General features: G+C 32.1%; 3 protein-coding genes across 11 annotated transcripts in view; 2 read left to right on the top strand and 1 right to left on the bottom strand.

Annotated features, from left to right (window-relative positions):
- The window catches only part of LOC141449855 (ATP-sensitive inward rectifier potassium channel 11-like), a 94,683-nt gene extending 85,272 nt beyond the window's left edge, over window positions 1-9,411 (bottom strand). The window contains exon 1 of the mRNA XM_074119722.1: window positions 9,353-9,411. The gene's annotated coding sequence lies outside the window, so the exon portion shown is untranslated. The remainder of the gene's footprint in view (window positions 1-9,352) is intronic.
- Window positions 1-17,911, top strand: part of LOC141449860 (frequenin-2) — a 242,879-nt gene that overhangs the window by 77,784 nt on the left and 147,184 nt on the right. The gene's annotated exons all lie outside the window — the stretch shown is intronic.
- Window positions 1-17,911, top strand: part of LOC141449863 (uncharacterized) — an 84,356-nt gene that overhangs the window by 39,286 nt on the left and 27,159 nt on the right. For all 3 annotated transcript variants that reach the window (XM_074119747.1, XM_074119746.1, XM_074119745.1), the window contains exons 9-11: window positions 3,680-4,066; window positions 8,123-8,364; window positions 15,634-15,806. In XM_074119747.1, the coding sequence (XP_073975848.1) occupies window positions 8,204-8,364; window positions 15,634-15,806 (334 nt within the window). In that variant the 5' untranslated portion in view covers window positions 3,680-4,066; window positions 8,123-8,203. The remainder of the gene's footprint in view (window positions 1-3,679; window positions 4,067-8,122; window positions 8,365-15,633; window positions 15,807-17,911) is intronic.

Below are 17,911 nucleotides of genomic sequence, written 5' to 3'. Positions count from 1 at the left end.
TTAGTCTTGATAGACTTTGTCATTCTTTTGCAAAATACGCTTATGGTATGACCAAAGCTACGCCCCCTATTTTTCTACCTAGGGAGGAAGCTGGTGGATTTCCCTTTACTTACTTTGGTAAGTTCTAAGGTTTTTCTGTCATTTTCATTTCTCTTTCTGGTCAAATAGATACACTCCTTTCTAATAAATATGCTTACTTTCAACTATTTGTAAGATTTGATTAGTATTCATTAAGGCTGATACGAGTTGAGCATGCGGAGGCATATTAAATTTCTTACCTTTAAAAAGAACCCAACTCATATTTTATCATAAGCCTTTTTTAAAAGAGTTTTTTTTTTTTTAAAATTGTTCCACAGAGGTTGCTGCCTTTCTTGGGTAGTTAAGGTTAAGGAAACGATTGATTGAAAAGCTTGTCGAAATGAAAATCTGTTTGAATATATTGGGGATACTTAGACTTTTTAACCTGAAATTTATTAATTAAAAGTATAGCATTTATGTGATATCATTATGGTATCAACTGGATGTTTTTATTACAATATTGTAACGAAGTTGACCTGGGCGGAGAAGAAAGGCCTAGATTGTTCTAGAGGTTGAACGACCAAAGTAAGTAACAGGCCGCCACTGCATAAACAAAAGGGGCGGTATCTACTTGTGGCAGAAAAGAAAGGCCTAGATTGTTCTAGGGGTTAAGCGACTAAAGCCGGTAACAGGCCACCACTGTGTAGACAAAAGGGCCGGTCTATACCTGAACTAGAAAGGAAAGGGCTAGATTGTTCAAGGAGTTAGTGACCTGTGTAAAAGCCAGCTAAGAGAAAGGCCTCAGTTGGGGTGGTGGCATATGTGTTTTCCCAGCCAGTGATTGACAGGTAGGAGCGAGACAGAGAGTAGGAGGAGGGCGGCCCCAGCTGAGGTGGTGGCAGTATGTTTTCTCCAGCCAATGAACGTCAGGAGGGCGTGGAAACTTATGCTCAGAGAGTTGGAGGAGGGCAGTCCCAGTTGGAGGGAGGCACGCAGTTAAAAGGAGGCAGACTCAGCTGGAGAAGTCAGTTTTTAAGAGTTTTTAAGCAAGTTTTAAGGAGTTATTAGAGTTTATAGTTTTAATCAGTTAGTTTTGAGTGAGTCTTTGAGAGACAGTTTTGGGAGACACTTTGGAAGTGATAGTTTTGAGAGAGTCAGTGTTGCGGAGTGCTTCAGTGGTAGCTAGTTGGGCAATTAGTCAGTTGATGGGTAGAGCTGTGTTAGTGTAGCTGAGACTAGTGCAATTCGGTGCAGTGCGGACCAGTGGTCAGTCGGGGAACAGTTTTGTGGCGTTACGAAGTGAGTAAGTAACAGTAAACTGTTGTGACTGTTGTAAATGGTGACTGTAATGAATAGCGTTAGTTGCTTGTAAATGTTAATGTGAGTAATGTTAACGTGTTAATAAATCAGGTTATTACTTACAACTTTAGCGAGTTTTATTATTTAATCAAACCCACATATTTAATAACTAGTGGCAGGCATTAGTTGTGTAAGTAAAGTTTTTGGAAAAACGTTACAATATTAAAATCTTCCTCCATAACGAACACAAGTTGACCATTTTTACACAATAGAAACTTTTTTATTTATATTATGAATTAATTGATATTACTATTATTATTATTTTTATTCATTTATTATTTTTTTTAAAGGTTTTTGTATAGCTCTTGCCTGAGTTATTCTTCTGAAAATATTGTTGCTCAGCATTTCGGGCACCTAAAGTTTCAGTAACAGCTACTTTAAAAGGATGACATTTGGAGGCTCGGATTTTGTCGAAATTTCAAATCAAGACCGAAATGAAAAGTCACCGGTTAATTAAACAAAGTTCTCCTATAGAGTTCATTTAGAGATCCAGTAAATTAAAGATAACAAGCAAATTTATCACCGTTGTTCGATTTCTTTCAAATTTTAGTGAGATGGTTCCAAAAATTGTTTTTAAACTTGACGTAATTACTAACATCTTATCATTATTTTAGTTTTAGTCTGCTCGGTTTTTTCTTGATTGTGTTGAAGACGGTTCATTATAACTGTTTTACATGCAGGGTTCAATTAATTGGATGATGCTAGACAGTATTCCAATTAAAAAAATAATTTGTTTAGCTTGTACTAATTCCACTTCAATTACTTTTATTTCTTTATTGATCCTTTTTTCATGAGTGTCATAATTCCTTTTTGTCTTTTTACTTAACAAATTGCCTGCATCAATTTAATCCATTTCATCATACGACATCGATCGACGTGTTCCAGATATATCGTCTATTGTGACATTACTTAGGTACATTGCTGGGCCAATGGAATTGAATAGTCATCTTCCAATACTTTTGTTGTTACTTGAGTTAGGAGTTTATAATGGTTTCTCATTTGCATTTTGCGGTTTTGCCAATTTCTCGAGGCTCAATGCTCAAATTGAGCTTAACCGAATCCTTTATTATTGTTACCAGTTTTGAAAACCATTTTTACTCAAGATGCTGAACTCACCTTGATCTCATTAAATATTTTTGAAGGCGTTATTTGCTTCTGCAAAATTCCTTCATTGTCTTTGTAGATCGATACGGCGTATATACTTTCACCCTGCTGCGTAATTCCTCAGCCAGCGCTTGCTTTCGTTTTTTTCCAGTTCTGTGTCACTGGCGGCTTTGCTAAGGCTAATAAATGCATTCACCATATCACAGAATGATGAACACGTTCTTGGATGAAATCTGTTCATATTTAGAGAATGTTGTTTCCATTCCTTAAATTTTAGCCTCGCGTATCATATTCTCCCAACAGTGAGAACTTTTGCGTTTGTAGACTTCTTAATAGAATGGTTTGACTATTGTTTGTTATCAGTCCTCTAATCCCGAGTCCAGAAGGGATACTGCTCTCACTCACGGGATTTCAATGTAGCAAGCCCTAGCTAGCACTAGATGTTCTTGTGTAATTTTTTTTTAAGTGAAATTCTTAAAAGAATTACAGAGCGCTATTCTTAAGAACCCGGGGGCTGTAAAGTTCCAGATCTGAGTATAACAGCTACCTCTGGCTGCTGGCAAAAGTACTTGTTTTGAATTAAATACCAAGTAATAATCATTTAAATTAATTTAAAAGTAAAATAATATCGCATTTCATTTGACTTTGTTTTATAATGCGAGGTAACCAGATACTGTCACTGCCATACTACTACAATCATCAGAAGCTAATTAAAACTGACCAAACTAATACATAATGGGCCAGAAAAGTTATTTAGCAGGTCGTGTATTAATTTTAGACGAATTAGTTTTCGTCTAGCGAAACCTTGTCCTCAAACAGTACCCCATCCCTTGCACAGTTGCGTGTTTAATCTCGTGGGATATTCACCCGCTGGAGTGGCAAGTTATTCCACCGAGTGGATGGTTCCTCCTTATGAAATTTACAACTAGGCTCCTTAACAGAACTTTCCACTAACTACGTATTTCCATTTCCCTTACGTACCTTCAAGTTTGCTACAAGAGTCTCCTTTTCGGATAAACAATATTATTTAAAGCGGGGTTTTAATTGAAATCCTAATCAAACTTGGAATTCATGATCAAAGTTATGGCTATTATTTAGCTTACTTTAAAAAATATAAAGACTATAATTAGTTATAATGGGATATACTTGTAAATGGAAAAAGTTATAATTGACAAATTTCATTTTTTTGATCATTTAGTTGGCTCTGAATATAATGCACCAAGGTGAGATGGAGATGTCAAAGAAATATGGAGAGATAAAAAGCTGGTGATGAAGATTTGCTGAGAAAAGATTAACCTAGTCGAGCTAGAATAATGTTTAGAGAATCAGATGATAAAAGAGTGGCAACCCATAACAGAGAATAAAGACAGCTGCTGGTCTTCTTCCGAATTAGAAACTAATAGCATTTCTAAATTGTCTTATACCACTAACTAACTGATGTCGGCAAACAAAAACTGTACTTAGAACAGTGTCTGCATTTCACAGTTTTGCTGAAGCTTGAACTATATTGACGAACAAAGGCTGGGTAGAAGTAACTGTTGCCTTGGACACCGCCATAACATTGACCCAGCTATCCGCTATGTTTGTAAGATCATTTTTAGCGATTAGGAAATAAATTTTAGCAACACAAGCAAATTGATTGCCTTCTTTAGTGGGATTATTATTATTGGGTGCCTGAATGCGCGAGCCTATGACTAATGTATTTCTTATCTCTCTATTTCTATCTATTCCCCTAAATCTAATCACCTCCTTCACCCAGTAGAAATGTCTCATACATCGTAAAATGTCTCATAACTACAAATATCTCAAGATATCCCTTAAACTTAATTGGAGCGTCTCCAATCGTGATAAGTTTCTCCAACCCCTTTTTCAAAATTCTGGCACATAAGTTGACCGCCTTGCCTATCTTATGTAAATTACAGTGAAGACTAACCCAAGCCACCCGGCTATGCTGCCAAAACTTTTAATTGAGTCCTACTTTGGGAGAGAAGAAACTTCGCGTTTCCCTGCTTTCTCCTAACTTTTAGCCTCGAGGCACTCTTAACCCTCCAATCAATGCTTCTCAAACCATTACATTTTTCACACTTCAATCTCATTACCTCAAAATTTTCGTGAACTTAGAATGGTGTTGATGGTCTCAATCTATAGAGATTCTTTCTCTTTTTGCCTTCTTACTACTTGGCATTTTCAGATACGGTAAAGAACTTCTCTTATGCTGAACAAGGATGTTAGCGTCTCGTAGCCTTCTAAAACCGGTTAAGAAAATGTCAAAAATATTAAAGTTTACCACATTTTATTCAAGCGCCATAAACGATTAAAATTTTAAATAAGTTAAGAATTCTTAGAGTTCCTTGGATTGGTATGCGAGTAGTGTGAACGGCCTGATAAATTCAGGTCCTCCAGTTTAAACTTGCTACAAATTAGATTTAGATTTTAACGAAATCATTAGACGATAGAGAAAAATCGACAAAATAAAATGAATAAATAAATAAACACTGCTTAACTATTCTCTGCTTGTAAGATTGTACGGTTCTTTTCCAGACCAACATTGCGTTAAATAATTAAAGCCTAGCTTGTTTGTGTAATCTTTTAATTGATTTTTGCGTTATTTTCTGAAATTTAAGCGTTAGCAATCTTTGGCATGTAAAATATTGTCAAAAATATAAAGAAATCGTAATATGTAAACAATGAAAAGCACTAAATGAGAAGTGTTCTTCCCTGGAAATATTACGAGTAGCGAAGGGTTAATTAAGAATCATTGAGTGATTATTGTCCTGTTCTTTAATTACTCATATTCTTTCTCTAACTAGTTCATATATGCATTCTTCCTCCAGTATGTGTTCACGGATTGTGGCTAACAGTTTCCTTATTTTAGCTCATCATGAAGGAACTAAGCCCAGTTGATCTTATAGTACTTATAAGTCATTAAAATTTTTAGAATAATAATGCTTTACATCACCAACCAGTAATCTTAATGTATTGTTTTGCTCCATTCTGACCAGAAACAAATTATAGCGAGTATTATGTGAATGATGTCTTAAAATGTTATTGAATACTAATACGTCAAAAACAAATTTAGTGTCTATACATTATCTTGTATTCTTAGTTCAATAAAAAATTATTTATTTATAAGCATAAACTAAAATTGTTCTTATATGTTTATATTTAATATGATGTATTAAATATAAAGCTGTCATTAATACCAACACCCAACATCTATATTAATTGTTTTCCTATCCAGTTGTTTTTATTGGTGAAAAATTTATGTTATCCCAACATCACTACCCATGACGTATTATTATTTTTGTGTTTTTATACATTGCAGAGTTATAAAAATAATAAATATGAATTAATGGTTAAGAAATACTGATCATATTAATAAAAAAAAGTGTTGTTATATCATAACATGCTTAACTACCCCAAGAATAAAAGCTTATCAGAAAACAATTCTGTGAGTAAGTACTGCCTCATCGAATTTCAGAATCAGAATATTCAACAGCATTTTCAAAACGATCGACTAATACTTTTTGAGTGGCTTCTAGTTTGTCTGAAGTAAATTAAGTGTTGTTGATCAGAACGAGAGGGAAGTCTTATTCTTATTCCAATCCCAAGTATCACTTAGACGTTCACTCAAAATTTTCTGAAGAAGAGGAGATTTGGAGAACCAAATAATTACAAAAATTTGGGAGGATTCTAGGTGGATAATCTCAAAAAATTTTATTATATATATATATATATATACATATTTATAGGGGGAACCTATATAAACCCATACGGAAACAGAGCCACACTTTATTGAAAATATCTAAATGAATCTTTTGGGTTACCCCATAATACTCTCATTCTCCAATTGCATTTCTTTTAGAAGCTGCAAATGAAAATGCGAAAATAATAGCGCAAATTTTGTTGGGATCAAACTACGAAAAATGAATACCAGTTTATGTAATAGTTGAAATTTTATTGGTGACAGCAAGGTTATTGTAAAAAGAAGAATTTTGGATTTAATTTGATTCGTTTTTTATTGATAACATTAACAGACTAGCTTCATTTGAAATAGAAATTTTTGAGGAAAATTGGTGGATATATCACAGTTACAGTTGTAGCTTTAACTATTTGTCAATTTATTGTGAGTATTTATCTTCTCTAATAATGGCCAGTACACTGTCAAAGATTAGTTCATCCATTTCTTCAGGAAATGTTGAGTTTCAATTTGAATTTTATCAGAGCTTGTGTTCTAACATCTTATTTCTCAGGATTTGAAATAAAAATAATATAAAAGAATCATGAAATCAATAAAATAAAAAATCATTTACTTTTTCTATACTAGTTATGAGTTCTGATTGAGTGGTAGATTCCGAGCTCAAATCCAGCGTGAAGCTACTTTTTATTTATTGGTAAAATGTTAATTAGTGAATTACGAGTTTTCGTCCCCCTTTCGTCCAAACAAAATTTAGTAAAAAAATGGTGTAAAAGTACGTATAATTTCATTCATCAAGATGTATGTATTGTAGAATTCTATGTTTACAAGGTGTTTTCAAAAGTTTTAATTGACTCATTGCTTTAATTGGGAGGTTATTTGGAATCCTAATAAAATCTGATCAGCTTATAATTTAGAGTTTGTTTTCAATAAGAGAGGACTAATTAATGGGAGGCCGTAGTTTATTCAATTTCAGTTAATCCCTGTAAAGGTTTGGCGAGTATCAATCGTCTATTGTCCCGCCGGGGGAAATGATCAATATCCCATTCATTTAGATATTTTCAATAAAGTGTGGCTCTGTTTCCGTATGGGTTTATATAGGTTCCCCCTATAAATATGTATATATATATATAATAAAATTTTTTGAGATTATCCACCTAGAATCCTCCCAAATTTTTGTAATTATTTGGTTCTCCAAATCTCCTCTTCTTCAGAAAATTTTGAGTGAACGTCTAAGTGGTACTTGGTAAGCTTTGTGACCTGCCCATTGAGGGGAAAAATATTTCTAGTTTGATAGCAGAAAAACAACAACAAAAAACAGTATTTGCGTACTGTTAAACAATATTTTATCATTACTCAACTAAGCCTTTGCTTTTCTTTTTTTTTTTCAATTTGTTAAATAATTGAGTAAAGTAAATAATTGATAAATAAATTTTCCAGTGAGAAGAGAAAAGTACAAACAATTAACAAGGAAAATGTTGCAACGTTTATATACACTTCCATGCCACTTGAATTAGGAAGAAATTGTATTGTTGGTGTACAATGTGAGATTGCATTTGTATTAGTCACCATGATCGATAAGTTTATCGTTATTTGGTTTTACGGGGAGTTTAATCTATCAGTTAGGAATGCGGGGGCGGTGAGAGGATGTAGAACCATTAGGTAATGTACAGGAGGGAACACGGTTGAAATGAAACGGAATGCACTCTACCAGATCATTGTATGTGAGCAGGTTTTATGTGTTGGGTTATTAGGTATTAACAGAATTCGATTTCTTTATCAGAATAAATTCTTATTTTCAGCTTGCTGTTTTCAAATTATTATGTATGTAAATATATATGAAAAGTAAATGTTAATTTAATTATAAAGCAGAATTTGAGTTATTAGTAGTTTTATTTTTTATTCGTAAGTGTTTTTTTTTAAATTCATTTCTCAATGTTCCAGATTAAAACTTATGCGTGATAAGAGACCTCAAAAATAAAGAAGTTCTAATGTTTTCGACCAGTCAGTGTTATATTGAAATTGATGAAGGTCCAAAAACTTTCTCAGCTCTTATTTGGAAGTTACGGCTACTCTCTTGGAGAAACAATGTTAAAGTTACATTGGTGCCGCGATATATTGGACCCAGAGGAAAAGAACTTGGCCGACCAAGTGGCAATGAATGGGACTATTACGCCTTTCACTAGGTTAGAACCTCTCTTAAAGCTACATCTTTAAAGAGAGTGCGACAAATACTGAAAAACAGCAGTTCCAGAGATAAAATATTGCAAGAGAAATTAGCTGTGCAAAACCAGAGGCGAGGATAGTTAATTGTATGCTGGGATAAGTTTAATCTGTAACTAACCTGCTTATAGAACACGGCGTAGTTTAAAAACTTGAGTCCTAGTACAGATTGTAAGAAAGATTAGGGAAACAACCGTATCAAAAAATCTTGAATGATTACGTTTCAATTACCAGGTTGCGATATTAGATCTTTTGCCGCTTTAAAAAAAGAAGAGATGATTTGCTTGTACAACTGACGAATAAAACCTTGTTCTATAATAAAAGGGGAACTGTCAAATTATGTATATAGTATAGAATGAAATTGTGATACAAAAAAGTGAGCTCTAAAATTAACATTTATTTCTCACTAAATTACTGCATACATTCTTTATGATGTAATCTAATGTTTTTCGTTGAATTGATTGATTAAAACCAGTTTTTACCCCAAATAATTTATTATGTTTGGTCATGGAAGGTTTGGTACCGACGAATAAAATCAGATATATGTAAAGATTAAATTAAGACTTTAAAAAAGTCAATTTAATATTTGAATTAAAAAAAAACACATAAGCTGACAAAGATTCTAACTCGTGTAGTATTGGGGCGAAATGGTTTTTGGAAAATTTAGCAGAAAATGTAGAAGAGACTTTTTTTTTTATCTTCTACAATATATCAAAAACCACATCCAAAATTGTTAAAAATTAGTGTTACAATTTTTATTCTTAAACAATTGAAAGTAGCACTACATTTTTAACGAAAAAAAGCATAATAATAATAAATATTGAACAATTATTAAATTACTCAGACGGGAAAAAATTCTGATTATAGAAATTTAATTTCAAATTATTTATAGAACCATAAAAAAATGTGTAATTTTTCCACTCCAACTTATTTATAGTAAAAATTACTTACCTTCAGTTTACAGGTCACAACTAAATGTACCTTCGTCACATCAGGATCACATTTAACACACTGAAGTATTGCCACTGAAAAAACTAAAATACTGCTCTTAAAACAAACAAACAAAAACCTAACTTTAGAACAATTTATTGTCATATACTTGGTAAAATATGTTAATAAGTGTGTTAATATGAGAAATAAGAAAGATGACTTGCATTAAATTGTAACACTGTTAATATCGTTTGTTAAACTAACAAGTTTGCTAGTGTCTAAAGTTTACCATCTTAGTGTGCCTTTCACCTCTCACTGATCTAAAATCCAGAGAGTTGGTCTTCAGCCGTGTCAAGGGCTATGATCTGCTTTTCGTTTTGGGCTACAATGTTAATATCTCCGGTTTGACCTCCTCTTTAAATTGGCTAGATTATGTGGCAGAAAGTTCCTCGAGACTCATCCTAACAATTGGACTATCTCATTCAATGCCTGCCAGGCTGCTGAAGGCAGGAGGATCCTTCAAGAGGGCATTCACCTGTGATTGGTCCTTCATTTCCAAGCTGCCCCTTTGCCGGCTGTACCATAAATTTCGTAGGGGATTGGTCTTTGAAATTAATGAAGCTACAGTTTTTTACGCCTTTGATTCCAAGGGAGGTTATTCTCAAAGCCTACGTCATCGCGTTCTAGAATGTCTGCACCTCATCACCTCATCCATTCCTGTTTAATTGGACTTACAAGTCTGAGCAAAGTTTGATGGCAAGAGTATTTCCTTACTGAAGAGTTGAGCTCGAAGTCATAGAAGTTCTTCGTACTTATTTCACAATTCCTTGCATAAAATAAGTTCCTTCTTCTTCCTGACAAAATAGAGGCTAGCCACTGCCTCAATCAGAAAACTTAGAAGATCAACCAGATGCAATAATTTGTGAAAAATGTTGCTGTGGTGCTCTCTGCAGTTTCCAAAACTCTTTTTAAGGGATAGTTAAATAAAAGGCAAAGCAAAGCATTTCCCGCCCTTTTTCCACGTCTTGATTGAAATATTCATTACTATTTATTTTTATAATTTGTCTACGGGGAATAATCATACAATCAAGTTTGCTATATAACAAAATGAAATAAGTGTGACACTTATCGGAAATAATATTGTGTTAATGCACTTAAATATCAGGAACTTATGAGGTATATAACTTGAAATACTTTATAACTTATTCTAAGTGCTTATACTAACTAAAGTACGGAGTGACCATAATCCCTTTACATTTTAAATTTCTACATACTGGCAATGCATTATTCATTTAATTCAAAAGATCTTGTTATTGTGGACTTAATGATAGAGAAATACAATGGTTTTATAGCTTCTATGTTCTGTGATCTGCATTTGCATTTGCTTCAACGTTACCTTTTTAACAAGTGATATATAATACTATAATTTCAGAGTGGCTCATGAATAGAACAAACGACAATGAGATGATTCCAACCTCTGACAACTCTATAGTTACACATTGTACATAACTTGTTAAGAAGGACTGCATTTGGCCACCTCCATGAAGTCATTATCTTACTGTTTCAGTTATTCAAAATGTTTATTTAAAGATTCAAGGATGACTTTTTCTTAAACAGTATGGTCTGTAACGGCAAGAATATTATTTAAATTAAACTTGATGGAAGTTTTATGGAGAATGTTGTTATTAAAGTTTAGAAAACAAATCTTTGGCAATGTCAAAATTGAATTCTGGTTTTATTTAGAATCTGTCGTCTTGAACTTACTATTTATCCCGAATTTGTACCCATAATTCTCCCGCAGATCCTGCAGTATCCGAGATGCGTACAAGTAATGGGCACGGACCCTAGATCACATTCAAAAATAATCACACCCACATGAAAATCGTAAATGAATGTTAATTTTTCTCCAATGCTCATTTATTTGTGAGAAAGAATGAAAAATATTTCTTTGCTCACTTACATTGGAATAACTTTTTTGTAATGTTATGCGAATTAAATTAGCTGTAGAAGTCAAACCACTCAAAGTTCATAAAACTCTAAAAGGTCCAAATTATCTCTTACAAAAAAAAATTCATTTGCAATTTTTTGAAGCAGTCTGCTTTAATTTTTCTTCTGCACTTTATTTACTTTTTATTCAAAAGGTTTTCTAGGTGCCAGAATGTGAAGTAGAGCTTTAAAACTGACACATCTTTCTTCATGTATTTTCACTGAGAGAGAGGAATTTCCATTTGGTTTCCATTATATCTTCTTTAAATTCATAATACCGTGCTAGCCTGAAACACGCTGCATTACACGTCTGTATTGCAACTGTTTTTTTTATTTTTATTTTTAATTTTCTCTTGGTCAATTTTTATATGTAAACAACGTAAATATCTTTTTAAAAACTTAACTTATTCACATTAACAATATCATAGGCTAATTTTTGTTCTATTATTAACAGCCTTCTCCAAACTATGTTGACGAGTGTTTAGATAAAGTTGATAAAGGGTTGGCTTAAAGTCTCATTCTATATTAACCTATATTTCTGCTGATGCAGGGGAAGGGGCTTCCAAGTAACACAGAGTTAATTTGACTTTTACATGGATTTGAAAATGAATAATGAGTAGTGAAATTAAATCTAGAAGGCTCAGTTTGGCTGAGGAATTTTTTAATCCAATGAAAAGTGTAACTAGTAAGTGGACATAGTTTAATATTTGTGCTATTAATTACTTATTAAAGTTTTAGAAAATTAATAGAAAACAATCTATAAATCTATAATTTTTAAACATTGGATTGAAAATAAAAATTAAGCAGTTGTTAGGATTGTTGATAATTATGTAAACCTGATAAATAAGCAAAGATATAGGTTGTCGGCTAGCAACCAGGACACGCTGAAAAATTGATCATCAAGCATGAATTCACTTGATCTCATAGAATCCCTTACAGGACCGAGCTAGTGGCTTTCTTTGAGAGAGCATTATGAAAGAGTTTGGTTTGGTCAGGAAATAAGTAGTGTTCATTGAGCACAACGAATATTAACAGTTATTTTTGTTGAGGTTACTCTGACTAATCTAATCTTCTTTTTCTAAGACTTCATCAAGTATCACATCCATACATCTTGATGAGCGCTCAAAAACTGTTCTCTTCTTACTTTTTTACTTTCTTTCTTTTTTGCACACATTACTACTACAAAAGACGGAAAGAACGTGCCTAAAATCTTCTTTTCTTTCATCGTTCTTCTTCAAAGCTCAGCCTTGAACGAGCGAGTTATTTCCAAGATTAAGCCAATGACTTAAAAGGGAGTCACCGACCTTATTTTATTTTTATTTAGAACATAGCTTCTCCAACTCATGTCGTACACATTTCTAGCAGTTAATACTGGCTCCTGCTTATAGTAAACTAAGGTAATAAAAGATTACTAACTGGACTAATCAAGTTTTGTTCCACCGGATTGGGTACCAAACATTGTTATTTCAAATGTAAGGTACTTAGTTCCTTATATAACGTTTTGTCATAATTTTTTAACTGAGGGTGTAAATTAACGCTTAAAACAATTTATATACTTAATGAAAAACATTAAGTATCTAAGCTGTTAATGTTGATGTTAAAATCAATATGAATCGGAAACTTATTTCATACACTAAATCTCTATTCAGTTTATACAATTTTAAGCGGGCTAATATCTATTAAAATTAGGTCATAATCAGCCAAAATATAGTAATGTATGAATTTCGAATTACAAATAAGAAAATCTTGATTATTTATGGACTTACAATGTAAATGGTAGAAATTTAATTCTGTTCGTTTAATAATATATTAAAGGCTATAAAAATTACTCAAACAAAATATAGGAAATATTTGTATGGCAATTAATTGTGACAGTCCTGGACAGATAAATGTCCACGCTCTCGTGTATGTCAGCACCAATAACGGTCAGAAAACGTCTTTACACAACGTTGAGCCCCAACTTTCTCTTTTCTTGTAAAGTCACAACTTAACCTCCATACCTATAGGTATTTGCCCTATGGCTAGTTCAGAATGTTACTAAAAAAAAGGGGGACACTTTTTCTTGCAGATCAAACTTTAAAAGTGAACACATTTTAAAGAAGAAGCAGTGTCAATAAATAATCATTGGGAATCGGTATAAATTTCATTTGATTCCCCAGAGATAATTCTGTTACCAGACCTGGGTCAGTTCTATTTTGCCATAACAAATGGCAATGAAGATAGATGAACCCCCATGGGATCTAAAGCAGAATGGAAACTAATTTGTGGCCAGTATTTACTGGGAAACATTACTGAATACCACGAGATATAAATATTATTTGTAATATTTTTACCATCGGGTTAAATTTCCGAGAATAAATAATTGGAAGGAAGAATAGTAGGATATTTATTTCAACTCGGAATAAAAAAATAAAGGAAAATGTTTTGGTATCTCAACTTAAGAAAATGAATGGTTACTTCCAAAATCATCATTCATTAAATCAATTAGAAATTAAAGAATAATTAAAATAATTAATTAAAAATATTTATTTCTACTAATTTCATTTGTCAGCGTTGAAACGTTTTCTTAGAAAATGTGATTGGGTTCGCAGTACTGGATAATATCTATGATTTTATCAATCGTAGGCGCATATTTATTGAATCCATGAACGGGTTTGGACTTACATTTATAGCCAGAGATGGATTAATCCAGTTTGGTGTAGAGGCAAGTGAAGTGGAATTTAACTTGTTTTTTTTTTTCCAATAAGGGTACATTACTTTTAACTACTTTCACTTGAATGTTCAAATGTTGTTTTGGCTAATTATTTGACTAATTCTGATGTTCTCTAAATAATTATTTTGCTAAAGCAAGAACCCGAAGATACCTGAGGGATAATATCTAATTTAACTATAAAAATGTAATTTGTGCTGGCTTAATTATTTTTCAGAAATATGTAGTTTACAAGTTTTTATTTTATTAGTTTTTCTCATTACTGAAAATATTTATAATCAAATAATTATGAAAAATCATCTACCAAAGTTAAAGTAATTCTACATTAAAAATATTTATTTTGTCATAAGCTTTAGGGCAAAAAACTATTATTATTTCATTTACTTATTTATTTTAGAAATGCAGATTATTAAGTACGCCATCAGGTTCTACTCAATTTTGGTTTTGAGCAAAACTTTTGTAGCAATATAATACTTTTAACGATAAACTTTTGTTGCAATTTACCACATTTAATTATAAACTTTTGCAGCAACCGCATTATTTAATCATAAACTTATGTTGCAATCTACTAATTTCAATAATAGCTTTTTGTTTAATTTGAATTTGTTAATTAAACTCAATTGCTTTTACTTATAGACTTAGTAGTAATACCTTTGGTTTGATAAATTATTTATATGTTATTATTTCCACTTCTCAACCAGTGATCGAGCGATCTTAATGGTTTCAGTTTTATTCCCGAGATCTACAACTTTTTTAAATCTTGAATAATGAAAATAACAGTCAACTTACTAAATGAACAAGAGAGACTAAAAACAATTTGTTCACTCCCTAGACATCTCAATTATATGTCTTTCTTCAATCTATGTGGTAACACATTTTTTGTTTGTAGAAATTAAAAATTGAAACAGTTCGATTATTGCAATGATGAATCCTTCTTCTTTTCTCTTAATATAATGAAAACGAAAAGAAAGTTAATTTAGCCATATTTTAAGTAAATACAAATGAGCTTCCATTACAAGAGGTTGACTCTTGGAGTGTTGCCAAGTGACTGCCCTACCTGTCCATCGTATACCACCCAGATAAGATGTCACTCAAACCCGCCTAGAACAGATGAATAGTATTAGCATATAAATTGTTTCTTGTAGCCGCCCAATCTTCATAGCATTATCAACCTCTCCACCTCTAGCCGTCAGTCTAATCACACTAAATACTACTCTTTATTCGAATAATTTGTCTTCATTCAAGCGTTAATGATGAAATTAAATTCAAAACCTTCAATAATAAATCCAGATTTAACGTGAATTATTAGGATTTGTGAAATATGGTTTACCTTGTCTCAAAACTTAGTCTACAAGCTACTACTATTATTACTTAGACCGCAAGCTTTGAAACTGAAAGCTTTCATTAGCTTTAAACTTAAATTTGTATGTTTTATTTACTTATTAATCAATAAGTTATTAAGCTGTTATTTAATTCAGACTTAGTAACTAATTTAAAGCCCAGATTTTATACAGTTCAATTTACACTTTTTTTTTAAATCGAAAATAAATAGATTTTAACGTTCCTCATTTAATTTTTTAATTAATTAAACAAAAATATTTTCTAGTTACCAACTACAAAAATATTATCAGTACAAGGAAAATAATGAGAAACCAAGTCTTCTGGTGTTAAATGTCCATCCTGAAGTAGTTGATGCATTCAAAAATCACTTTGTATGGTTAACATTTGGCCACAAGATCAAGGTAATATTAATCAAGGCAATTCACATTGGCAATCCAGGTAATTTTAATTTAGCCTATTTATTTTTATTTATATTTGTTTTGATTCTCCAATTCGCATCACTCGGCCAAACCATTTTATTCTACTTTTCTCAACAGTATTTATTAAAAAGTATTTTCTGGACGTTGTTGCTTATTATCGGAATTTGAAATTCATTGAATTATTGAAATACCGCAGATTTGTCTTTAAGAACCCATCTCTAGAACAAAAGTTTATAACGTAGCTTTCTTTTTGTACTAAAAGAGCGACAATCTATCATCATTATCATGTCCGAGGAAACCTCTTCACACCAGTTAATGGCGTTCAACATACTAGTAAATATATCCTACTTTTCTATCGTTTATCAAACTTAATACACACGAAATTGTCATTCAAGATCTATCCAACCTGATTCCTAGGTATTTTAACTAATGCTGTATTGGAGATACTAATTATTTATCTATAAATATGGTTGCTTCTCGTAGCAACCCGGAGAACGTCTAATGCAGGTACCTACCTGAAACGGTGCCTGCTGCCATTATTAAGCTAACTCCTCGTCTTTGGGTGAGAACACAAAATCAATTCCCTAAAATATATTTGTTTTCTTCCTTACAGCTTTTTAATGAAGTAAAAGCATAATTGGTGACTCAAATAAATGCGAACTTCTTACTATAAAACAGTTTCTGATTTGTCCAAAAAATGTGATTACCTTTAGCTTGTGATAGACAGCTAAAGATTCTGTTTTTGGAAAAATTATTAACGAATTAACTAGCAGATAAAGTTGCGTTAATATCCAGCCAGTTATTTCTTCTTTTAAGGATTAATTGGTGGCCCTTACAGTTATTCCATATTATTTTTTAATAATCTAATGTCTAACGGATAAATAGAATTGCAATGATAATGTGGAAATACAAAACAAAACGCTGACAAATTTCATGAACTTTTATAAAATAAAGTTACTAGTTAAGAATTACTAGCACGATAAACATGAACTAGACTGAAATAAGTGTCTGTTAGAATGGATGTTATGTCGCCATTAGAAAAAGAAAGTTATAGTAATTTTATTTCTTTTTTGTCCAATAACGTGATGTGGATATTTGATAAATCGTTTACTTAAACATTCGATACTATTTGCTTTTTTTATTTAGTCCACATTTTATTTGAAATAATTGTATTATCCAACTATATAAATATATATGTATTTATTACCAATTTAATTAATTTGATAACGTATTGACGAATCTTCGTTTTTAATTTTTATACTTTGTAAATGTTTTAAGCTTGTATCAAGCAATTATATTGAATATTAAAGGATTTAGAAATATTTTAGTTTTCAGTAAGTACCAATGAAAGGGGTATTTAGGTCTTGTGGAATGTTAGATTAGAGATGTAGAAGAAAAGCATTGATAATATCTGAAAAGACGAGATTCAAAGGGTAAAATAAATAATACTTCTTTGTTACAAGAGTAATTTATCGCGAACAACAAATAGCCAAAAAAGAAGTTTTAATAAATTTTTCTTGTAGAAGATAAGATAGGTACATTCAAAACAGAGGAATAAGAGACTCTGAGAGAATGAGTGATGGGGTTGTCAAACATTACAACCTCAATAATTAAGTGATTAACTCAATAGTAAGCGTTCAGGATTCCCTCTCGGATTTCAAATCCTTAGAATTGCTCTTCTTGCTTTGCTCTTGAAGCCGGCTGTGTACTGAAAAATATTCAGCTTCATTGTCTCAGATGTTGCGCCTTAAGAAATAATAATAATAAAAAAGGGACTTCATGGGACAGTTTCTCTGCAGAATTCATAGCAAAGAACGACATAATTTTCTGTCTTGCCATCGTGGAGATATAATCATAAACTTAAGTTACATTATTAATGCTTTTAGGGGCGCCTCAGTAGCCGAGCGGTTAAAAGCGAGACCTGCAATGCTCAGATGTATTGTAGCACTGGGTTCGATTCCTGGTCTAGGCCTTGGATTTTATTTAATGTTTAATACGAGAACTTTGCAGTAAAGTATGTTAAGTATGTTTGCTAATTGCCTCCGTCCACCACACCTAATGGGTAGTTGGACGTTAAAGCACGCCTGAAAAAATAGGCATTACTTTACTTTACTAATTCATGTT

The sequence above is a fragment of the Rhodnius prolixus genome, unplaced genomic scaffold, assembly GCF_049639745.1.
Source record: "Rhodnius prolixus isolate KJV_2025 unplaced genomic scaffold, Rpr scaffold_2, whole genome shotgun sequence".
Taxonomy (NCBI): Eukaryota; Metazoa; Arthropoda; class Insecta; order Hemiptera; family Reduviidae; genus Rhodnius; species Rhodnius prolixus.
This window is presented reverse-complemented; position numbering and strand designations above follow the sequence as displayed.